The sequence below is a fragment of the Haliotis asinina genome, chromosome 1 (genome assembly GCF_037392515.1).
Source record: "Haliotis asinina isolate JCU_RB_2024 chromosome 1, JCU_Hal_asi_v2, whole genome shotgun sequence".
Lineage (NCBI taxonomy): Eukaryota > Metazoa > Mollusca > Gastropoda > Lepetellida > Haliotidae > Haliotis > Haliotis asinina.
The window spans coordinates 35,404,305-35,422,452 of NC_090280.1; the positions used below are offsets into that span (position 1 = coordinate 35,404,305).

Here is an 18,148-nt window from a genome sequence, read left to right on the forward strand (position 1 = left end):
ACATGGCAAAAACCTTACACACGCAAGAGAAACGGGGCATTCGAACTAATATTCATTTAAATGTACAACCTCTTCATTCGGAATAAACTGTACATCCACAGTCATGCTGATTTAAAAAATAATAACATTCACACTGTGTATAAATGCTTCTGTACACCAAGTGATATACTACAAGTTCATAATATCACACTTCACATACGAATGTGATAACATGTCTGATACCATTAACATCAGTCAAAAAACAGTATCAGATAATTCTACAAAAAACAGCTGTGTTGGGTATGCTAGAGAATTATGTCGTTTTAACTATTAAATGAAAAAATGACAAATTTTCACAAAATTTACATTATATCAAATGGAAATGTAAAATCAATGTTCCTAATTAATGCTAGAAATAACAATAATGAAACAACCGATTTTGATCTAAATATTTTGATGCTCTGCATAGGTCAAATTTGTCACTAAAATTGACTACTTCCAGAATGAACATCTAAACCCCAAAACAACAATACACTCATCGCCATGGCAATCAAGCTATAAATGTGTTATGTACAGCACTAACAGGGAATGCTTCCATCTAAAAACGATGGAAGATTGTAACTAAACCACACAGATCACACTTTGTATCCATGGTGATAAACGTCAATAAAGCATTTTCTCGACACAACACATGAAGTATATTGAGATATATACATCATAAGTTATTATATAAACCTGACATTCTCACAATCAATTGGATGAATTCATTGCAGGATGCGGACATACAAAAACACAACAATGTAGATATTGCACACATCCCCAGGAGGGTCACACTGTTGCCATAGTTACAGCCTTGAAATTCACTTGTGATTTCTTAGGTCTGACGTCCAGCCTAATTTTTAAACTGAACAAAACTCAGAACTAAAGCTTATGTCATAAATGCTTAATCCCTACTACTTCAAGATATATCATGCTGACATTCAGGCCAGACTTTTTTCATAAACTTGCTACTACAATTCTGACTCCTAGAAAAAGTTAACGTGAATAAATATGTGGCTTTATTATTATAATTCCAAAGTTTTTGAAAACCAAGCCTCATTTATCATCACTTGTTAATATGGACAAAATACATTAAAAATAATTACAGACAGTAGCAAAAAAATTTTTCATCAAAACTTAAAACACTGTGAGTTCTGATAGCAGATTGCTGGAGAGTATAGGAAAATAATTTGAAATTGGGATATCATTTGTCTGGTTTAGTTGGAATCAGTAACAAAAGAAAAAATGTCAGGCCCTATAACATATATATGTAAATTTAGTATCCCCAGTGAAAAGCGAATTGTGTATTATCCAGCAATTACCTGAGAATCAAAATCTGTGGATTTCAGAATATGGAATTACTCTTGCATACACAACGTAACTAATCCAGAATATTTCCATTAATCCTTTGTTGAGTATACTTAAAACCATGGGGCACATGTGAACCTATGAAGGGTGGAACTGAAAAATGTTTAGTGACTATGGTGATATATTATGGGAGATGTTTTTTCCATGTTTCCATGGCAACATATACAATGAAGAAGCACTTTATTGTGACCTACATGAAGATGTCTGCGATACTGCTATCACAACATCTCGCTATCCATGGGGTAGAGTGGACGTGAGTTATCTCCCCTAGGTTCCACCGTGTCCTGCTGTGCCCGGTATTTCTTGAACTCCTCGCGGAGTCGGTTGAATCTTTGTTCTGAGTCTGCGTATCGACTCTGCCTTCTTGGTTTTGGATATAAATGATTAAAACTTTCTACTCCAAGATGATCTGACTGAGGCCCTGACCCGCTAAGCTGGGAATAGTTTCTCAATGCATCAAGGATGTCACTTTCAAGTGCATTGATTGAATCAAATTCGTAATTCTCATCCCCTGAAGTGTCTCTCCTGTGACTTGAACTCCCCTCCAAAAAGGGAGATGAATCCTGGCTCAAATCTTGATCCTGTGGAGTAAGAAGAGAGCTGTAGGAAATACTGTTCTTCCCTAAGCGATTGGGAAACGAGCCATTGCTATGGGACGTGTTACGACTCCCTATCCCACTGCTGTGACTCACTGAATCAGGGCCCATTTCATCACCCCTTGATCGATGAAAGTCTCTTGGACCCCCCCTCCCTGAACTGTTAGCACTACCACGACTGTCTCTTGGCGGTTTGAACGGAGCAATATCAGCTGTGTAATATGGTGGGCCCCTTCTGTCCAAATGAGGCTGGGGTTCATACTGCGATGAACTACGTGGGCGAGACACTGATGATACATCCAGGAAGCCATTATCATCGTTGATGTTCTCAGTGGAAACTGGTCGTGACGTCTGCCTGACACGGTCGACAGCTCCCTGAAGCTGTTCCCTGGTGTACCCCATCGGTCGACCGGTGCTGCTGCCATTACTGCTGTTGTTCTCATCTGGCTTCGAGGGTAGTACCCTTGCAATTTGTTTATCTCGGTTTGGAGAATATTCTCTGGTTTCCTTTGGAATGTTGTATGAACCTTCTCTGCTTCTTGGTCGACTACGAGGTCCTGATGAATGTCTTGATGAATCATCCCAAGGTGAAGAATCTCGTGGATATCGAGGAGCTCGGCGCTCAGGCTGGCTTTTGAAGAGTGAATGGTCATAGGGGTCATAAGGATACCTCATAAGGGAGGGGTCCCGGGAGGGGTCAGAGAATGAGGAGGGCAGAACAGAACTGATGTCATTCAGTCCATAAGAAGGGCTTGGCTCTGTGAGATATGTTTGTTGTTGGGACGCAGGCTTCATGGAACTGTGACGAGGAAACCCAGGTCTACTGGTGGTGGAAGGCACGTTGTTGCGATGCTGGATCGGGAACACGTCATCATCATCTTCGAAACTCTGGAATGGACCATCGTAACCACCGGCAACGGGAGAGAGGGATGGACCTCTCATTGGGTGACTACCTTTAGAATATGGATCGGGATAACTTGAAGGATACTCGGGTGAATGGTATGAATCTGGATAGAGTCCAGATCTTTCACCATGTGGAACTACTGAAGATGGATATCTTCCTGGCCAATCAGGTTCATCCCTTGGTTGCCCAGGTGACAAGCTGCGACTTCCTCTGCTTGGAGCTCGGGACAGAGACACTGTAGCCATAGGCATGGAATCATGAGCACTTCTGTCACTAGAGGGTGCCACACGGTAGCCAGAATCTGGGTTGTACATGGGGTGATCCCGATCGTAAAGTCGACTGTCTCGAAGAACTGACTGATGCATGTCCCGTTTAGTGTCGAGGTCAGCGGTTTGGGGCAGGACAAACACACCATGCTGACTGCCATTATGAGATGTCAAAGTGTCTCCTCCTCTACCGTGCTGCCACCTATCCCATTTTGGCGGAGTTTGACTGAAACAAACAACAACAATCACTCAAACAACCATCAATAAAGCCAAACACATTGCACAAATTATCCCTTTTTAGAATGGTATTGAGTCATGATCACAAAAAATAATAATTTCTTTCAAGCTGATACTTGTAGGGCAGGTACAGTTTGGTTTATCATAAAACATACAGACACGCGCATATGTACAAATACACACAGACACATTTACAGACATATCATATAAGTACCATTTCCCAAACAATCTCAGCCCAAAACCAAATCAAGAATTTAACTAGAAATCACCATATGAAATCCATGGATATATTGTATCTTTGGGGTGTCCCACGCATGGAGTACTTAGATGGAGAGTGTTACCTGATGAGTCCCTACAAGGGTTGTTGCACTTTGACTAAGTACCCACTGTAAAAGTTATACACCTATCAATGTCCTATGAAGCTGTGACATATACACTGAAGCTATATAAATATTTTTAAAATGTTTTTGAATATTCTAACATAATAACATACCTAATTAAGAAATACTGAGATTAAATATCTGTGAAAATGTGAGACATTCAAAAGAAAAAAATTATAAGAGTCTTCCAAAGGTGTAGAAAAAAAAAAATCCACATAGTTGACGTGCATCACATACAAGTGTAGAAAAATAATAAAAAATATGATACATACAAGGTGATGAATATTTAGTATAATTAATCAGCAAAGTTGTTTTATCGCATTTTCCACATATCCATGCATTTCACAAAAGAAAATAACCCAACAACATAATGCAGATATAGTCTACAGGTAACCATTAGATAATGTCAATACACAAACACTAGATGTATTCTAGATGGCATGTACAGAGTCAGGGCACTAACTGGGTTTATAAATAACATCCGATACAAAAAAAACCCACCAAAAATCAAAGTACTAAATAGCCAGGTAAGAACTAAACATTGGGACACGATACAACAAATATCTGGGGTTTGTATAAAAAAAATTGAAAGTAATTTACGATATGATGAAGAAAATGGTAAAGATTTAACAGAACATAAATTATATTAACAAGAATACTACTTCTAAAAATGACTGTATTTACACACTTTTAGGTAAAGGTATTTCTTTCACATGCTTCCTTTGTTCCAAATGGTTTTTTTAAACAGGTCGTGAAATTTCCTAAGAAAAATAATGTTCATATTGTTGTGTTTTTGTATGGTTGACATCACATAGGTAGGGGTGAAACGCTACACTGCTGTATTTTGCCTTCGCTTCTGTATACTACATGCAACCCCAAAATTCTGGGGTTTTTTTTTTCAGTTTTCGTACCACCATTTTATTACAATGAATCATTTTGTCAAAATCTATGCTTTCTTTGCTTGGTGGCTGTTATTTTCCAGGAAGTAAGTTCTCACATACCAAACTGAAATGGACTGAACTGAATGACATGAAATGTAATATGTACTGTACTTTGTGCTGTTTCACCCCTATATATAGGTTCTTTTCATTCAACAGAATTTGACCGTATTGTATAATAAGATAAATACATTAATGTATCTTTAGACATTAATAAACAAACAAAGAACTTTTCCATTTCTTCAAGATATCGGTATTGTGTACAAAGTTTGTGGGTTGAATTAGAACTGAAACAAAGCTAGGACTGCAACACCATGCATCGTGAAGTCGTCACCTTTTCTATTCCTCCTTGACGGCAATGAACAAACAGAAACAGCGTCAATATTCCCACAAAACACATACAGAATAGTCCTAACTCAGATAGGAGTGCAAACATGAAACCTTTAACCATAGTAACTGCAAAACTGCTTGAAACATCAGGTATTTATATGCCAGATATAACATTATATAAACAGTGCTGTTTTAACTATTACTTCAGTCAAATCACAGAACTGGGATTCAGTTCCGAAAAACGGTCCACTGCTAGTCTTTGACTAGAGTCCTGGGTTCCCATAAAGGTAATATAATGTGAGGACCTATCGTAAGTATATTGCATATCATAGACTTTAGTAGCACTGACAACACCCTATGGTCTGGGCACCTGTTAAATAAAATGATTGCAGTGCTGATGTAAATGTAACATTACTGAGTGAGCGCTTATTTTACTATCATAGTTATTCTGGAAGGAAAGTGAGATTGAGGGTGAAGACAAGGATCTATAGTTCCCACAAAGCATGTGTAACTACAATATCGTAGTGATAAGACTCCCTGTGCATAAGTCAGGGATTCAATCCAACAACCATCAGGCCCCTCAACCTGACCATGTCTTGGAAAGGTGGAATAAGGCAGATTAACTGGGTTTAGTTCAGCGCTACTCTCAGCAATATTTCAGCTTTATGGTAGTAGTCTGTAAATAATCAAGTCTGGTCCAGACAGTCCAGTGATCAACATAATGAGCACTGATCTCAGTTGGGATTATGATGACAAGTCAACCAAGTCCGCGAGCCTGACCACCCGATCCCAATAGTTGCCTCTTACGACAAACATGGATTGCTGAAGACCAATTCCAACCCAAATGTTCAGATCTTAGAGTGACACAAGTGGGGAATGTTCACTGCCCCTGATGGTGAACTCCATCAGGGTAACTAAACACCATAATCAGGCAAAATCTTGTTTTGAACTTACAGTCAGCAGATACTGATGCAACCATGGTTACAGAACTGGGTGAATGTCTCAAAGAATGAATGTTCTTTACAACTACTCTACGGGCTTATGAAGTAAGACAGCAAACACTCAGTATTATTATCATTCTTATTTGGCATGAGATTTCATGTATTAACGGTGACTGAACAATCATATACTCACTGTCTACTATCGGTATCTTCCGGCTTAGAATAATTTACATCAGCTGAGAAAAAAGGAAATAAATGGCTTAGTTCAAATTGAATTAGTTTGAGGAGTATTTCTCATTTGCCAGTGGACTGTACATACGTTTACTTTATTCTGTGACAATATGTAACTCTGTACTATGTTTATTATCAAATCCTGCTTGGCAGTGTTGTAAGGATCTATACTGGATAAAGGTACAAAAAGCTTTGTTCTAGTTTATTAGCACAGATCACACAGTACATTCTACATGCATGTGACTACTTTGTCTTTGTGATGATCTTGAAAGAGTGAGTGAGTTATTATTTAGTGTCACATCAGCAATATTTCAGCAACATTGTGTAGAGAACAATTTAATTACATCAATATGAAAATCATTACACTTAAAACATAAACACCCGTCACAGAAGCACAGTAAAAATACCAGAATATCACAGATACATAGATTTAAAACTAGTACCCGATCATGAACTTAAATCACTATAGACAGTACAAAATAAAAACGGGCCATAGATTACCAACAACTGAAGGTAGTTCACCATACTAGGGTCCATGGGGTCTTACAATACTTTCGCTACCTGCATGGACCCTAGCTGAATTCCTTCAGCCACTGGTGATTGTGTTAAGTTTTAGCCATTACTAAAATAACAAATATTCTATTTGTTAAAAGTTTGGTAGACTTTCATTTGTTTTGACTGATCTTGAAAGACCAAACATTACAAGCAGAGAGGGGCTGGCTCAGTTCCCTGTAGAAGGGTGTCCTTGTTGGAGTGAGTGAGTGAGTTGGCTTTTACGCCCTTTTTAGGAAGAAATGGGCCTAGTTGGAAGGGATACTCACTGAATCTATTATTTGCTTTAGTTTTCTGTTCCTTCTTTCTACTATGAATAACAGCTATAACAGCTAGCAATATGGCCACCAGCAGAAACAGCAGCCCTCCAATGATTCCACCAATCAAAGCGTCCGGTAGAGTTAGCGACTCTGTAACATCAACACAGCCATAAGACAACTGAACAATATTTAAATCTAAGACCATGAAAACATCTATGAGTGGTATTTAAAAGTTGAGAATAATGACAAATTTTATTGAAAACATGCAGGACAATGGTAGAAAAATCTATAAAAAAATCCAAAGAAGTTATCCATAAAATTTGTCATTACTGTTTGCTGTTTAACACCTCTCTCGGCTGTATTACACCTGTAAGACAGCTATATAATCAAGTCTGGGCCAGACAAGCCAGTGATTACAGTAGGAGCATCGATCAATGCAATTTGGATACAATGACCGGTGTCAACCAAGTCAGCCTGATGACCAAACCCTGTTAGTCACCTCTTACGACAAGCGTGGGTTGCTGATGATCAATATTTAACCCAGGCACTCTAAGATCAGGGACCTTGCTTCACACAGGTGAAATGCTGGGATTGCTTTAATTCTAGGGGTGGACTTGCAGTACCTGGGTTATCATCACACACACACTTGCACCCAGGACACTCAAACAATAACAACATGCAGCTGATACACAAACATCAAGGTCAGAGTTAGAAATTCACAGTTTTCATGACGAGACCAGACTTGAGACAAAGGTGTGCAAGTTACTATTCCTGCTTAGATTACAGCTGTAGCATTATTCCATTGTCTGATCACTCCATTATGTTTCAGGAATGGAGCAATGTGTAACAGATTAAAATGTAAGACTGTGATAGCTTGTTTCATTTTGATATTTTTACTCTTAATTTTCAGAACAGAAATATGAAGAGACTTATTATATTAAGTGTAATTTAAGCAGGGAAATATCCCCATAACTCTCTATCCCTCAAAAATAAATAACAGGCCTCAGCCCCAAAATGTTTTTAGCAATGGAGAAATACTCGTACATTACCCTCTACTTCAGCAAAACTACATGTTTAGTATGTTTTCATTTTCTGTTAGTTATTCAGTTCCAGTTTGCAGAAAACTGAAAAATTTAGAAAATAATTACAATTATTCAACCTCGGATGAATCACCATCATGTTTCATCAGTCCTAATTAAAGGTAAGCATGGTAGTCTCAGACTCGTCGCCTTGAGTGAATTTTTAAGTCTGACTGGAAGTGAAGCATGAACAATCATCAGCTGTGGTACAAATGTACATGGGTTTGGTGCTGACAAACCTAGACACGTATCCAACCCGGGTTCAAACACACAGCAATCTGGGTTTCTGATGTATGGAGGATACTAAACATGCCCAGCACATTGTGGCAACTTGAAGCATAGTTTTTGATTCAAGCAAATTGTGGCATCATTCAAATACAGGGTCATTACAGCCCCACAGTTGGAAACAGTATTTATTTATTTTGTCTGACAACCGAAGTGCACACTTCAAGCATGGGCTACATGTCACTTGAACTTAAAATAACATAGTACGACATTTACTGGAAGAGGTCAAAAGGGTTAGCACTGCATTCACAGTTATCACTAGGTGTGAGTACCTCTGTCTGCCTGTGACTGTCTGTGAATGTGCTTGACTCTCTGTGAATGTGTCTGTATGTCTGTCTGTCAATGTGTTTCCTTATCTGTAAATGTGTCTGTCTGTGAACGTGCCTATCTGTTAATGTCTGCATCTGTAAATGTCTGTAAACATGCCTCTCTGTGAATGTGTTTGTATGTGAATGTGTCTGTCTAAGAATATTTCTGCCTGTGGAAGTGTTTGTTTGCCTGTAAAGGTTCCTGTCTGTCTGTCTGTCGGTCGGTCTTTCTGTTGCCTCTGTGTCTGCTCTGTCTGCCCAAACCAGCTGCTTTTGCAATGCTACCCCACTGTATAACATGTACATCAGACTGTGCCTGTCTGTGAATGTGTCTGTCTTTGTCTGTCTGTGAATGTGTTTGCTTATCTGTAAATGTGCCTGTCTGTGAATGTCTGTAAATGTGATTATCTGTAAGTGTCAGTAAATGTACCTTTCTGTGAATGTGTTTGTCTGTGAATGTGTCTGTCAAAGAATATTTCTGTCTGTGAAAGTGTTTATTTACCTGTAAATCTGCCTGTCTGTTTGTCTGAGAATGTGCCTGTATTTGCCCCTGTGTCTGCCCAAACCAGCTGCACATGTAATGCTATCCCACTGTATAACATGTACATCCCACTAGGACACAAACTGGACTCCAAACTGACACGTCCTTGCTATCCCCATATGGTTACCACAGGCAGGGCAACACTAACATTCTGCTCGCTGTTTTATATGCTATACTACGAAAAACTCTCCAGGATTTAAGATCATCTCCCTTGGTACTGATAGGGTGACTGATTAAACCAATCTGTGACACACACATGGGGACAAGGGAGACAGGTGGTCTAACATGTTTGGCAAACAAAACAAACTCGTGAACATAAACACTGTTAAGGTATAACAAAGGCACACTGTCATTGTCTGTCCTAGTGAAGGCAATAAGCTGAGCCTTTGAGTTGAATATTCTTCAATAACATAACAAAATGCTATATTTCCTACATTTGTCAGTAACTTTTACGTCTCCTTCAGCAGTATTCCAGAAAATATCACATTGGGAGGCACTAACAATAGGTTTCATACATTGTAGCCTCTTCAAACCTGCATCTTTGGCAAATGACTTTAACCACTTGACTAAGTGACTGACTTGTGGACTAGTGACAATGCATGGGCAGAATGATTAAACATCATGAAGTAATCACAGAATATCAAAACGTTTGAACCCATGACCTGAACCTGGCACAGCAAGGGCAGACAACTCTGAATGTTACTTCCTGAATGGTAAGCCTGTATATACTGCTTATACTCAATACCCCAGTAGGAACTGACCAATGACATTGTGCCATGTAACCACACGGTAAGACATGTTAGCCTACAAACAAGCACAAGGGAGTATTCTGCTGTTATACCAGATGATGCACTGTTGGAGGAAGACCTTCGGACAGCTTGAGGAGAGACAGGGAAATATGCACTGTTAGTAATCACTATTAAAAGATATTTGGCTCTGGCGAAAAATGCTTGAACAGATTTTCATCCCGTTATTCAGAAATATCCATCACAGGCTATACACACACACACACACAGAACAATGACAAGCATGTTTCACATCTCCAGAGCATGCCTGTCTGCAAATGTGGATCAGTGAAATAATATTGGGCCTGTAAGTCTCACAAGGCACTACTCTCGGTACTAAGCTGGCTCTCGGTTCCATTTGCCTGATGGGGCCCAGATTACTTCTGGTACCAGATTTCCCGAGACGAGTGTATACTCAAGGACCAGTTTTGGTTCCAAATATTGCAACAGCCAAGTAGGACTTTACTAGACCAAAAGAAATTTTACGTTTTTTGTCAAAGGGAGTACTTAGGTCTCACAATGTGCCATGAACTACTTAAGGGTCCTATAGCTTTTGCAATATTACAGCAGGGGACACCAGAAATGGGCTCCAAACATTGTACCCATGTGGGGAATCAAACTCTGGTCTTTGGCATGATGACCAAACACTTTAACCACTAAGCTACCACCCCATCCCAGTGAAATTATCTAATACTTGGGGCATGAATGAATAAAACCAATACAATTTATGCCTGAAATAATGTAAAAATATCTTTTATACACAAAACACAGATTTGGAAAAGGTCTCACCTGATTTTGTTGTCACAGTAACAATATTGCTTTGTTCACTCATTGCTAAGACACCATTAGAAACCACCCGTATCTGATATGTGGTGCCTGGTGCCATTTCCTTCATGAGGATAGGCGGACCATCTGCTAATGAGAATGTATTGTAGCGCGTCCATTGTCCGTCCCTCCTAAAGAGGACAGTGTAAGAAAATATTGGAACGGATGTGTTGTGAGGGTGTTGCCATGACACCAGTATTCCACCTTCTGTGACGCTTGCTGTGACATTCTGCGGGGGACTTGGTGATGGACCTGAAACAGGGTTCATAAGGATAATATCAGACATCAAATTTAAGGTTTTGGGGAGGCTTTCCAAGGTCTAATAAACAATTATAAGTAACTATAGAAACACATATAACATATACGTAGTGAAATAGACACAAGGTTGGTGAGATGTGGGACCTACCATCGGGGGTTAATAACTCTCAGCTACAATGCCACTGGGAAACATGATTCATATGACTGTCATAGCAAGGTACTTTTACTGAGTTTCAGTTTCCTGAAAAAACTTGCTAAACACAGGGTCTCTTAATGGCAAATAACTAACAATTAGAGCCTTGTTATGGCTAAAATGATCCTAGAGCTCTTTAAAGTGAAAATGTCAACATTTCATGCTTTTTTCTAGCCAGTGCGAAACCTGTGAAAACACAAACTGCTGAAGCTGCTTCAGGACAACTAATCCTGACAGTTGAGGCTGACTCCTGTGTGTCTTGCAGCTGGATCATATAGATAATTAATTAATAATGATGTACATCGATGATATGATCAGTTGTTCACTGGTCATGACAGGGAACATGTGTTGTTGTCATGGCAGCTTACCAATAGATTCTTTTATATCTGGTATATATGTTGATCCATAGCCATCTGTTGGTAAAGCCGTAACCAAGTCCATGTGAAACCCTGGAAGCGAACAGAAGACAAAACTCCAATTATATGGGAACCACAATGGGTTGATCTCATTGGCTGCCTGGTCCTGTACAAGCTGATGGGTTGCCTAGCGATAATCACAGTCCAACAGAATCTCATAGTGAATGACAGAGTGACGTTAGTAGACGCCCAGAGTGACGTAGTAGTTAATGAGTGAGGTCAGAGGTTAGTGGAGTGCTCACGTGATCAGTTACCGTTAACACACAGACCTTACCCTGAGACTGTGTACTGTCATTTAAGAGTATGTCTCTTTTTTCGTTAACAACTGGTATGGTCTGCAGAGCAGAGATGTCGAGCGTTTTCATTGGCTCAAGTCCTCAAGTGAAGCTTATATATGGCAGCACCTCATTGGTCCATGTCTCAACTCGTACCTATCATGATATGGTCACAATTCAATTAATCATATTACACATATTACCCATGTCAATATGCATGGAAGCTGATTGGTTCTTTAATCTTTGTCTAAGTATATACGGGAGATAATTAGCTCTTACCCTAAACATTTGTCTGTATATGAAAGCTCACTGGTTCTAAATCTATGTCTATATATCGGATCTAACTACATATGGCACCTCTTTCTTTTCCAAAACTTCTGCCTAAATATAGGAGCTCATGTCTTATCTTAAACTCTACTATTTTTAAATGAAAAAAAACCCGAGTTCATGAAATAATTTAAGAAATATTTTTAAGTTGGAAAGCCAAAGCACAAAAGCTCATAAAAACATTATCCAAATATTCATATATTCACCACATAATATGATATTTGCTTTGTTCTGTACCTCTGTGAAACTTTTTTTCAATGCTTGTAATCTACCTGTATCAATGTGTTATTTTCTTTTTAACAGATTCCCCTTGGGCAATAAATGAGCACCCACCTATCTGTGTCAAAGGTGGAAAATGACACAACAAATTGCTCCTCGGCTGTTACTTGGACGTTAAGTTATATGATGGCCAATTCTCATACTCGCTTCGCAAAAGTACTTTATCATTATTTTTATAAGTATTCTTTATCTTTCAATAATTCTTGACCAGCAAAATGAATTTGAGTATATTTTTATATAGTTTCTGAATACAAATAAAAGTAGGCATGGCAGAGAATATAAGGAAGTAGCATAAAATCTGGATACCAAAATGCATATATATGTATATAAATATAGATATATCATGGACTGAAAATGCTCAACATCTCATCAAAATACATTCATATTTCATACCAGCTATTTATGAGGCAAAGAGATACCTAGTGTACAACGATAAATGACAATTCACAATCCAAAATTTGTGCCGATACAGTCTCGAGCAGACGTCAACGTGACGGATATCACAAGATATCACCAGTAGAGTGCAGGTGCATGTCATTCATAGTTCTGTGATATCACAAGCACAGGTGATGCTAAAGTTGGAATTGGCAGGAATATTGCCAGCATGCTGCATGCAGACATCTGGAAAATGGACAATGAAGCGTAGGTCACAAAATGAATGTCTTAAACATGCAGATCATGCAGAGATCGTCAAATGCATCACGATGCACATTGGTGCTAGTCCATCTACAGAATGATGCAACACGATGCATGTCTAAGAATTTCATATACAGTAACAACAAACTTCTTGCATGCAAAAGTTTGTAAATATACAAGCTCTGTGTCATATGAACTGGATGAATCTGGAATTATGCAGTCCAAACCAGCTCAGTCTGGCTCATCATGCTACAACCAGATCCATCCAGTTAACTCCAGTTGAGAGCTGGCTGTTTGAAAAGACCATGAAAAGCAATAAAAAGACTGACTGACATACTATAGTGTTGACCACATCTTTAAAAACCTCACACAGGACTTAAACCCATCATGGTGCTGCTCCTGTGAAGAAATTTCATGAATTCATCTCAAATAAACCCCCGGCAAAAGGTATTTGAGTACATCATGGACGTGTTTAAGACAGGCGTAGGTTTCTAAGGACATGGTTTTAACTATAGCTGTGTTCTAGTGCTGCCGAGAGTTGTACCCGTAATCTTTACTGTGGTTGGTTCAGGTTCCGTCTCATTCCCTGTAATAAACCAGCAGTTAGTCGGGTTATAACAAGCGTATCTACCGACTCACATTACCCCTACTGTCTTCCGCAAACTTCACAGTCCTGGTGGCTCCAGTGGCTCATTGGGAAAGTGTTTGATCGAAATCTGTTTGATCAGAATTTGTTTCACTGGAACATCTTTCATTGGAATGTGTCTGATTTGAATTTATATGACAGGTATGAATTTCATCAGAATGTGTTTGATTTGAATTTCTGTGACAGGCTTGTGTTTTATCAGAATGTGTTTGATTTGAATTTGTATGACAAGAATGTGTTTCACTAAAAAATGTTTTAATCAGAATGATTTTCATAAAAATATGCTTGTAATGTTTTCCGTAAAAATGTGTTTGATCAACATGTTTGATCAAAATGTGCTATATCAGAATTTCTAAAATTAATCTGAAACCAGACTTTGACTTTCTCATTAGTTTTTCATTGTAGAACTGGTGGTTTTCACATGAGTATTACATATGTTTTAAAATGACAAAACAGATCCTTATGTGATACAAATATTACTGTCCGCCGCAATATGATATATTCTTGACAACAACTTGATGCAAGCAGAGACCATATAATAATCTATTATATGGTCTCTGATGCAAGTATCTACCTGTCGTTTCCTTTTCAATTACATCCAAATCTGTAATTCTCCTATGAACATTTTTGATGTTTCGGCGATGTAAGTGTGTGTGGTATTATAGAATTGTAGATGGAACCAGGAAACACAAACAAAGGTTCATGGATTTAAACGGAAAAAGATGAAAAACACTTTATCACCTTGATAAAAATGAGAAATGAATATGAGGAAAATGAAGAGGGAAGAATTTATGGATGGGGTCTCGGACATGAAAATATCAGCACTCCTTTCTAACTGACTAAATCACTGATTTGTTTGCTGTCAGGTACCTAAAGTCTTCTAGATTTGGGGGGCAAAGATATCATGGACTCATGATCTCGAAATATAGTTAACGTTGACAAATACGCATTTTTATGCATTATCCTATGTTTTATTGCCTATGTCTGTTTCACAATATGCTAAATAGTTTGCCTCTTACTAACATGTTCGAAACAAACATGTGGCCGAAAGTATGAAAGAGATAAGAGAATAACGGCAAGCTGCAAGATTTGTGTAAAGCAAGTGTAGTTTTGTTAGGAGGTGAGTTTGTTAGTAGGCAAAGAAAACCATAATTAGTGGCATATAAAGATACATGATAGAGGAAGAACAGTCAGAAGTTTTTAAAGGATGTCACAAAAAAACTACAAACCAGATTCAAACATTTTCATGACATCACCTTCAAAAACTTTGTGTTTGTCCTACCAAGAAATCAATACAACAAAATAACCCTGTCAGAAATTTCCGTAACAACATAAATTGTCATCAAAACAAGTACTAACTTTCAACATAAATGCAAAATAATCAATGATATTCTTGATGGGAACTAAAGGGAGATAACTTAACCATCTCAATAAAAGTAATTAGCTTCAATTCTTCCTGAAACAAACATGTCATATCATATCACAAGTTTTCATCAAGTTAATTAAATGATACACCTGTTTAACAAAAAGCATAAACAGGACTGAATAGATAGAGAATCTAAAGCTGAATTCTAACATTGCAAAAATTATTGTAAAACAGGCTCTGAAATGAAACAGTCCTTAACTAATCAGCTACGGTATAAAGCACGCAATTTAGGAGGGGTACAGTACAACAGTGGTTTTAAGCATTCATATATCGGGCCTCATTATCTGTAGAAACTACATACATATTAAAGTGACAGTCACAATAATCCAAAAATGTAAGCAATACCTTCAGATTTCAATCTATATGTCAGCTGAATTTGGAAACTTACAAATTTTCAGTAAAATAAAATATCAGTTATAGAAAACAGTCTTTGGAAGATGCGTACATGCTTACCGAAAAATCTGACCATAACAGACTGTGTCACTTTAAACTGGCTAGGGATTCAAGGGAGACAATCATTGTCAGGCATGGAAGTAGCTGTATGGCTGAATTGGAGTGAGTGTATCAAATATGCAGAGGTGGGCAGGTAGGAATACTGAAGGGAGGGCAGTTTATAATTTGGGTATGAATGATGACTGAAACTGAAAATGAGGAATTTGATTTGCTTTTTACTTGTATTTACTCATTTTCAATTTCATTTCCTCTATGAAGCTGTATCCTAGGTTCCTATATGAAGGCTGCTCTTTCTAGTCTCTCCAAGTTGCGAGTAAATCTTACTGATCGTTCATCTCAAAACTCTCATGATCTCAGACGATCCATGATTTCTGAAACCCAGATGATCTCTGGAAGAAGAATCTGTTATCTGATGTCAAACAGGTTTCTATATTCATGGAGAGTTTTGAGTGAATTGAAATCGCATTAAGTGTTTCAAATTTGTAGATTTCATCTCTGTTGATTGACAAGCTAGAAAGAGCTGACCTTTATGGGTCTCATGCGATTTACCCATAATCCCCGTGGACAACGGAGAGGAAGTTTACCTCGTGTCTTTGCGAGGACTCTTTTACTGTACATTCCATCACCATAGTCATTCCGGGACAGCACCATAAACTCGTACATCGTGTTGGGCATCAGAGTATACAAGGTGAAGGTTGTCGACCCCTGAGGTACTCGCATTGTCTCCCAGTTTGAGTTGTCTTCTGCCCCAACACGAAACCTAAAAATGACAAAAGTTTTGTACACCATATGGAACTGTTGACATACGAAAATATGACATCCAAACCCAGAATCTTGGAGATGAACTCTTCCAGAGATATAGTCTGGCAGAAAATGTTTCAGGACAGTGTTTGGTAACTTTAATTTAAAACTAGAAGTGCTATCCGTTTCCAATTTGGTATGAGGTTTTATAATTCTTCCAACACTGAGGATTTTAATTGTAATAATTATCACTCCATAATAAGACAGTTGTCTTTAAGAGCTGTCATTATTTCAAGTCACAACAACACCTCACATGTCAAGGGTGTTGAGCTACTTACCAGAACAGTGACCCGGTCATGCAAACTGGCAGGTCACAGGTCACAGGTCACATGTCACATTCTTACATTATGCTTGGCAGGTCATGACTTAAAGCATGTGCATTTTGCATTAGTTAATGGTGTCAGTATTGGTGTAGGGCAGAAGGGGGTCATCTCAAAATCAAACATGTCACATAATTTATATGATGGTTTCAAATTGCTATTGCGATATCTTTTCATGCACATGTAAATAACACAGAATTTTGATTGTTTAGTTTCCAGGAAAATATTTCGAGCTTGGACATAATTAGGGGACAGGTTTATTTTCTAGGTCACAGTCCATTATTCATATTTCTGTGAGACTATGCATGTACACATTACTGAAGTGGGCCTTTGATTTGTATTTTGGGGGTTGATCACTTGTTTTCCTCGAATTTTTCAAGATTGATCAATCACAAAGCATCTCTTCTTCGGACAGGCCAGTATCTGGCCTCTTCTCTAATACCATCTAGTTTCCAGTACTCATTTTCAACTGCCAATACATGTTTGACACAGGCTTCCCACCGACTGATATCAATCTCCCCTATTACCGTGTGAACAATTTTTTCAAAGTCAGATAACTTGAATGCCGTGTTGTAGCGTGATACCTTCCCCTTGATATCACCCCATATCAGTTCAACTGGATTCAAATCGCAATGGTATGGCGGTAGTCATAGAACCTCGTGACCAGTGTTCTTCAACATATTGTTGATGGCATAGGAAGGTGGTGGTTTGTGCTGTAACACAAGGTCATACAACTCTGGTTTTGTTGCTGTGTCAGGTCTTACGATGTTGTTTCTGTCAAGCCATTCAATGATATCTGCTTTACAACAGTTGGATGTTGGAAACCGATTGTCAGACTCACAGCAACTGTGATATGGAGCATTGTCAATGACTACCAAGGACTTTTTCTGGAAGGGCTGTGATCAGTTCTTCTACATACTGTGTGAAGACAGCCCTGTTCATTTCCATATGGTAGTCTCTCCTGTCGATGGATTTAGATTTAAATACCAAATCACACCCGTGCAGAAATCCTTTGTGTGAGTCAGCATGCAGAATTGTAAGTCTCTGTCCTCTACTAGCTGGTAGCCTCCGCTTCGGCTCCTGTCTGTCAGGATGCTGCCATTGGTAAGATGCTGTATGTGAGGCATTTACCCATGTCTCGTCTAGATACACCAGTTCCAAACCATCAGCGCATCTTTTTCCAATTGTTCTCAAGAAATTTATAACTGATTTTACGATGTCATGCCGTTCACATATGGCAAGTTTTATTCCCTGAACACTTTCATATTTGTAAC

At 38.5% G+C, this 18,148-nt stretch overlaps 1 protein-coding gene across 2 annotated transcripts in view; it reads right to left on the minus strand.

The window, feature by feature from the left end:
• Positions 1-405: 405 nt before the first annotated feature.
• The window catches only part of LOC137290780 (protein turtle homolog A-like), a 328,654-nt gene continuing 310,911 nt past the window's right edge, over positions 406-18,148 (minus strand). For both annotated transcript variants that reach the window (XM_067821905.1, XM_067821913.1), the window contains 7 exons: positions 16,338-16,513; positions 11,664-11,744; positions 10,809-11,096; positions 10,076-10,111; positions 7,031-7,171; positions 6,172-6,214; positions 406-3,378 (listed from right to left, as the gene is read on the minus strand). In XM_067821905.1, coding sequence (XP_067678006.1) covers positions 1,605-3,378; positions 6,172-6,214; positions 7,031-7,171; positions 10,076-10,111; positions 10,809-11,096; positions 11,664-11,744; positions 16,338-16,513 — 2,539 coding nt within the window. In that variant the 3' untranslated portion in view covers positions 406-1,604. The remainder of the gene's footprint in view (positions 3,379-6,171; positions 6,215-7,030; positions 7,172-10,075; positions 10,112-10,808; positions 11,097-11,663; positions 11,745-16,337; positions 16,514-18,148) is intronic.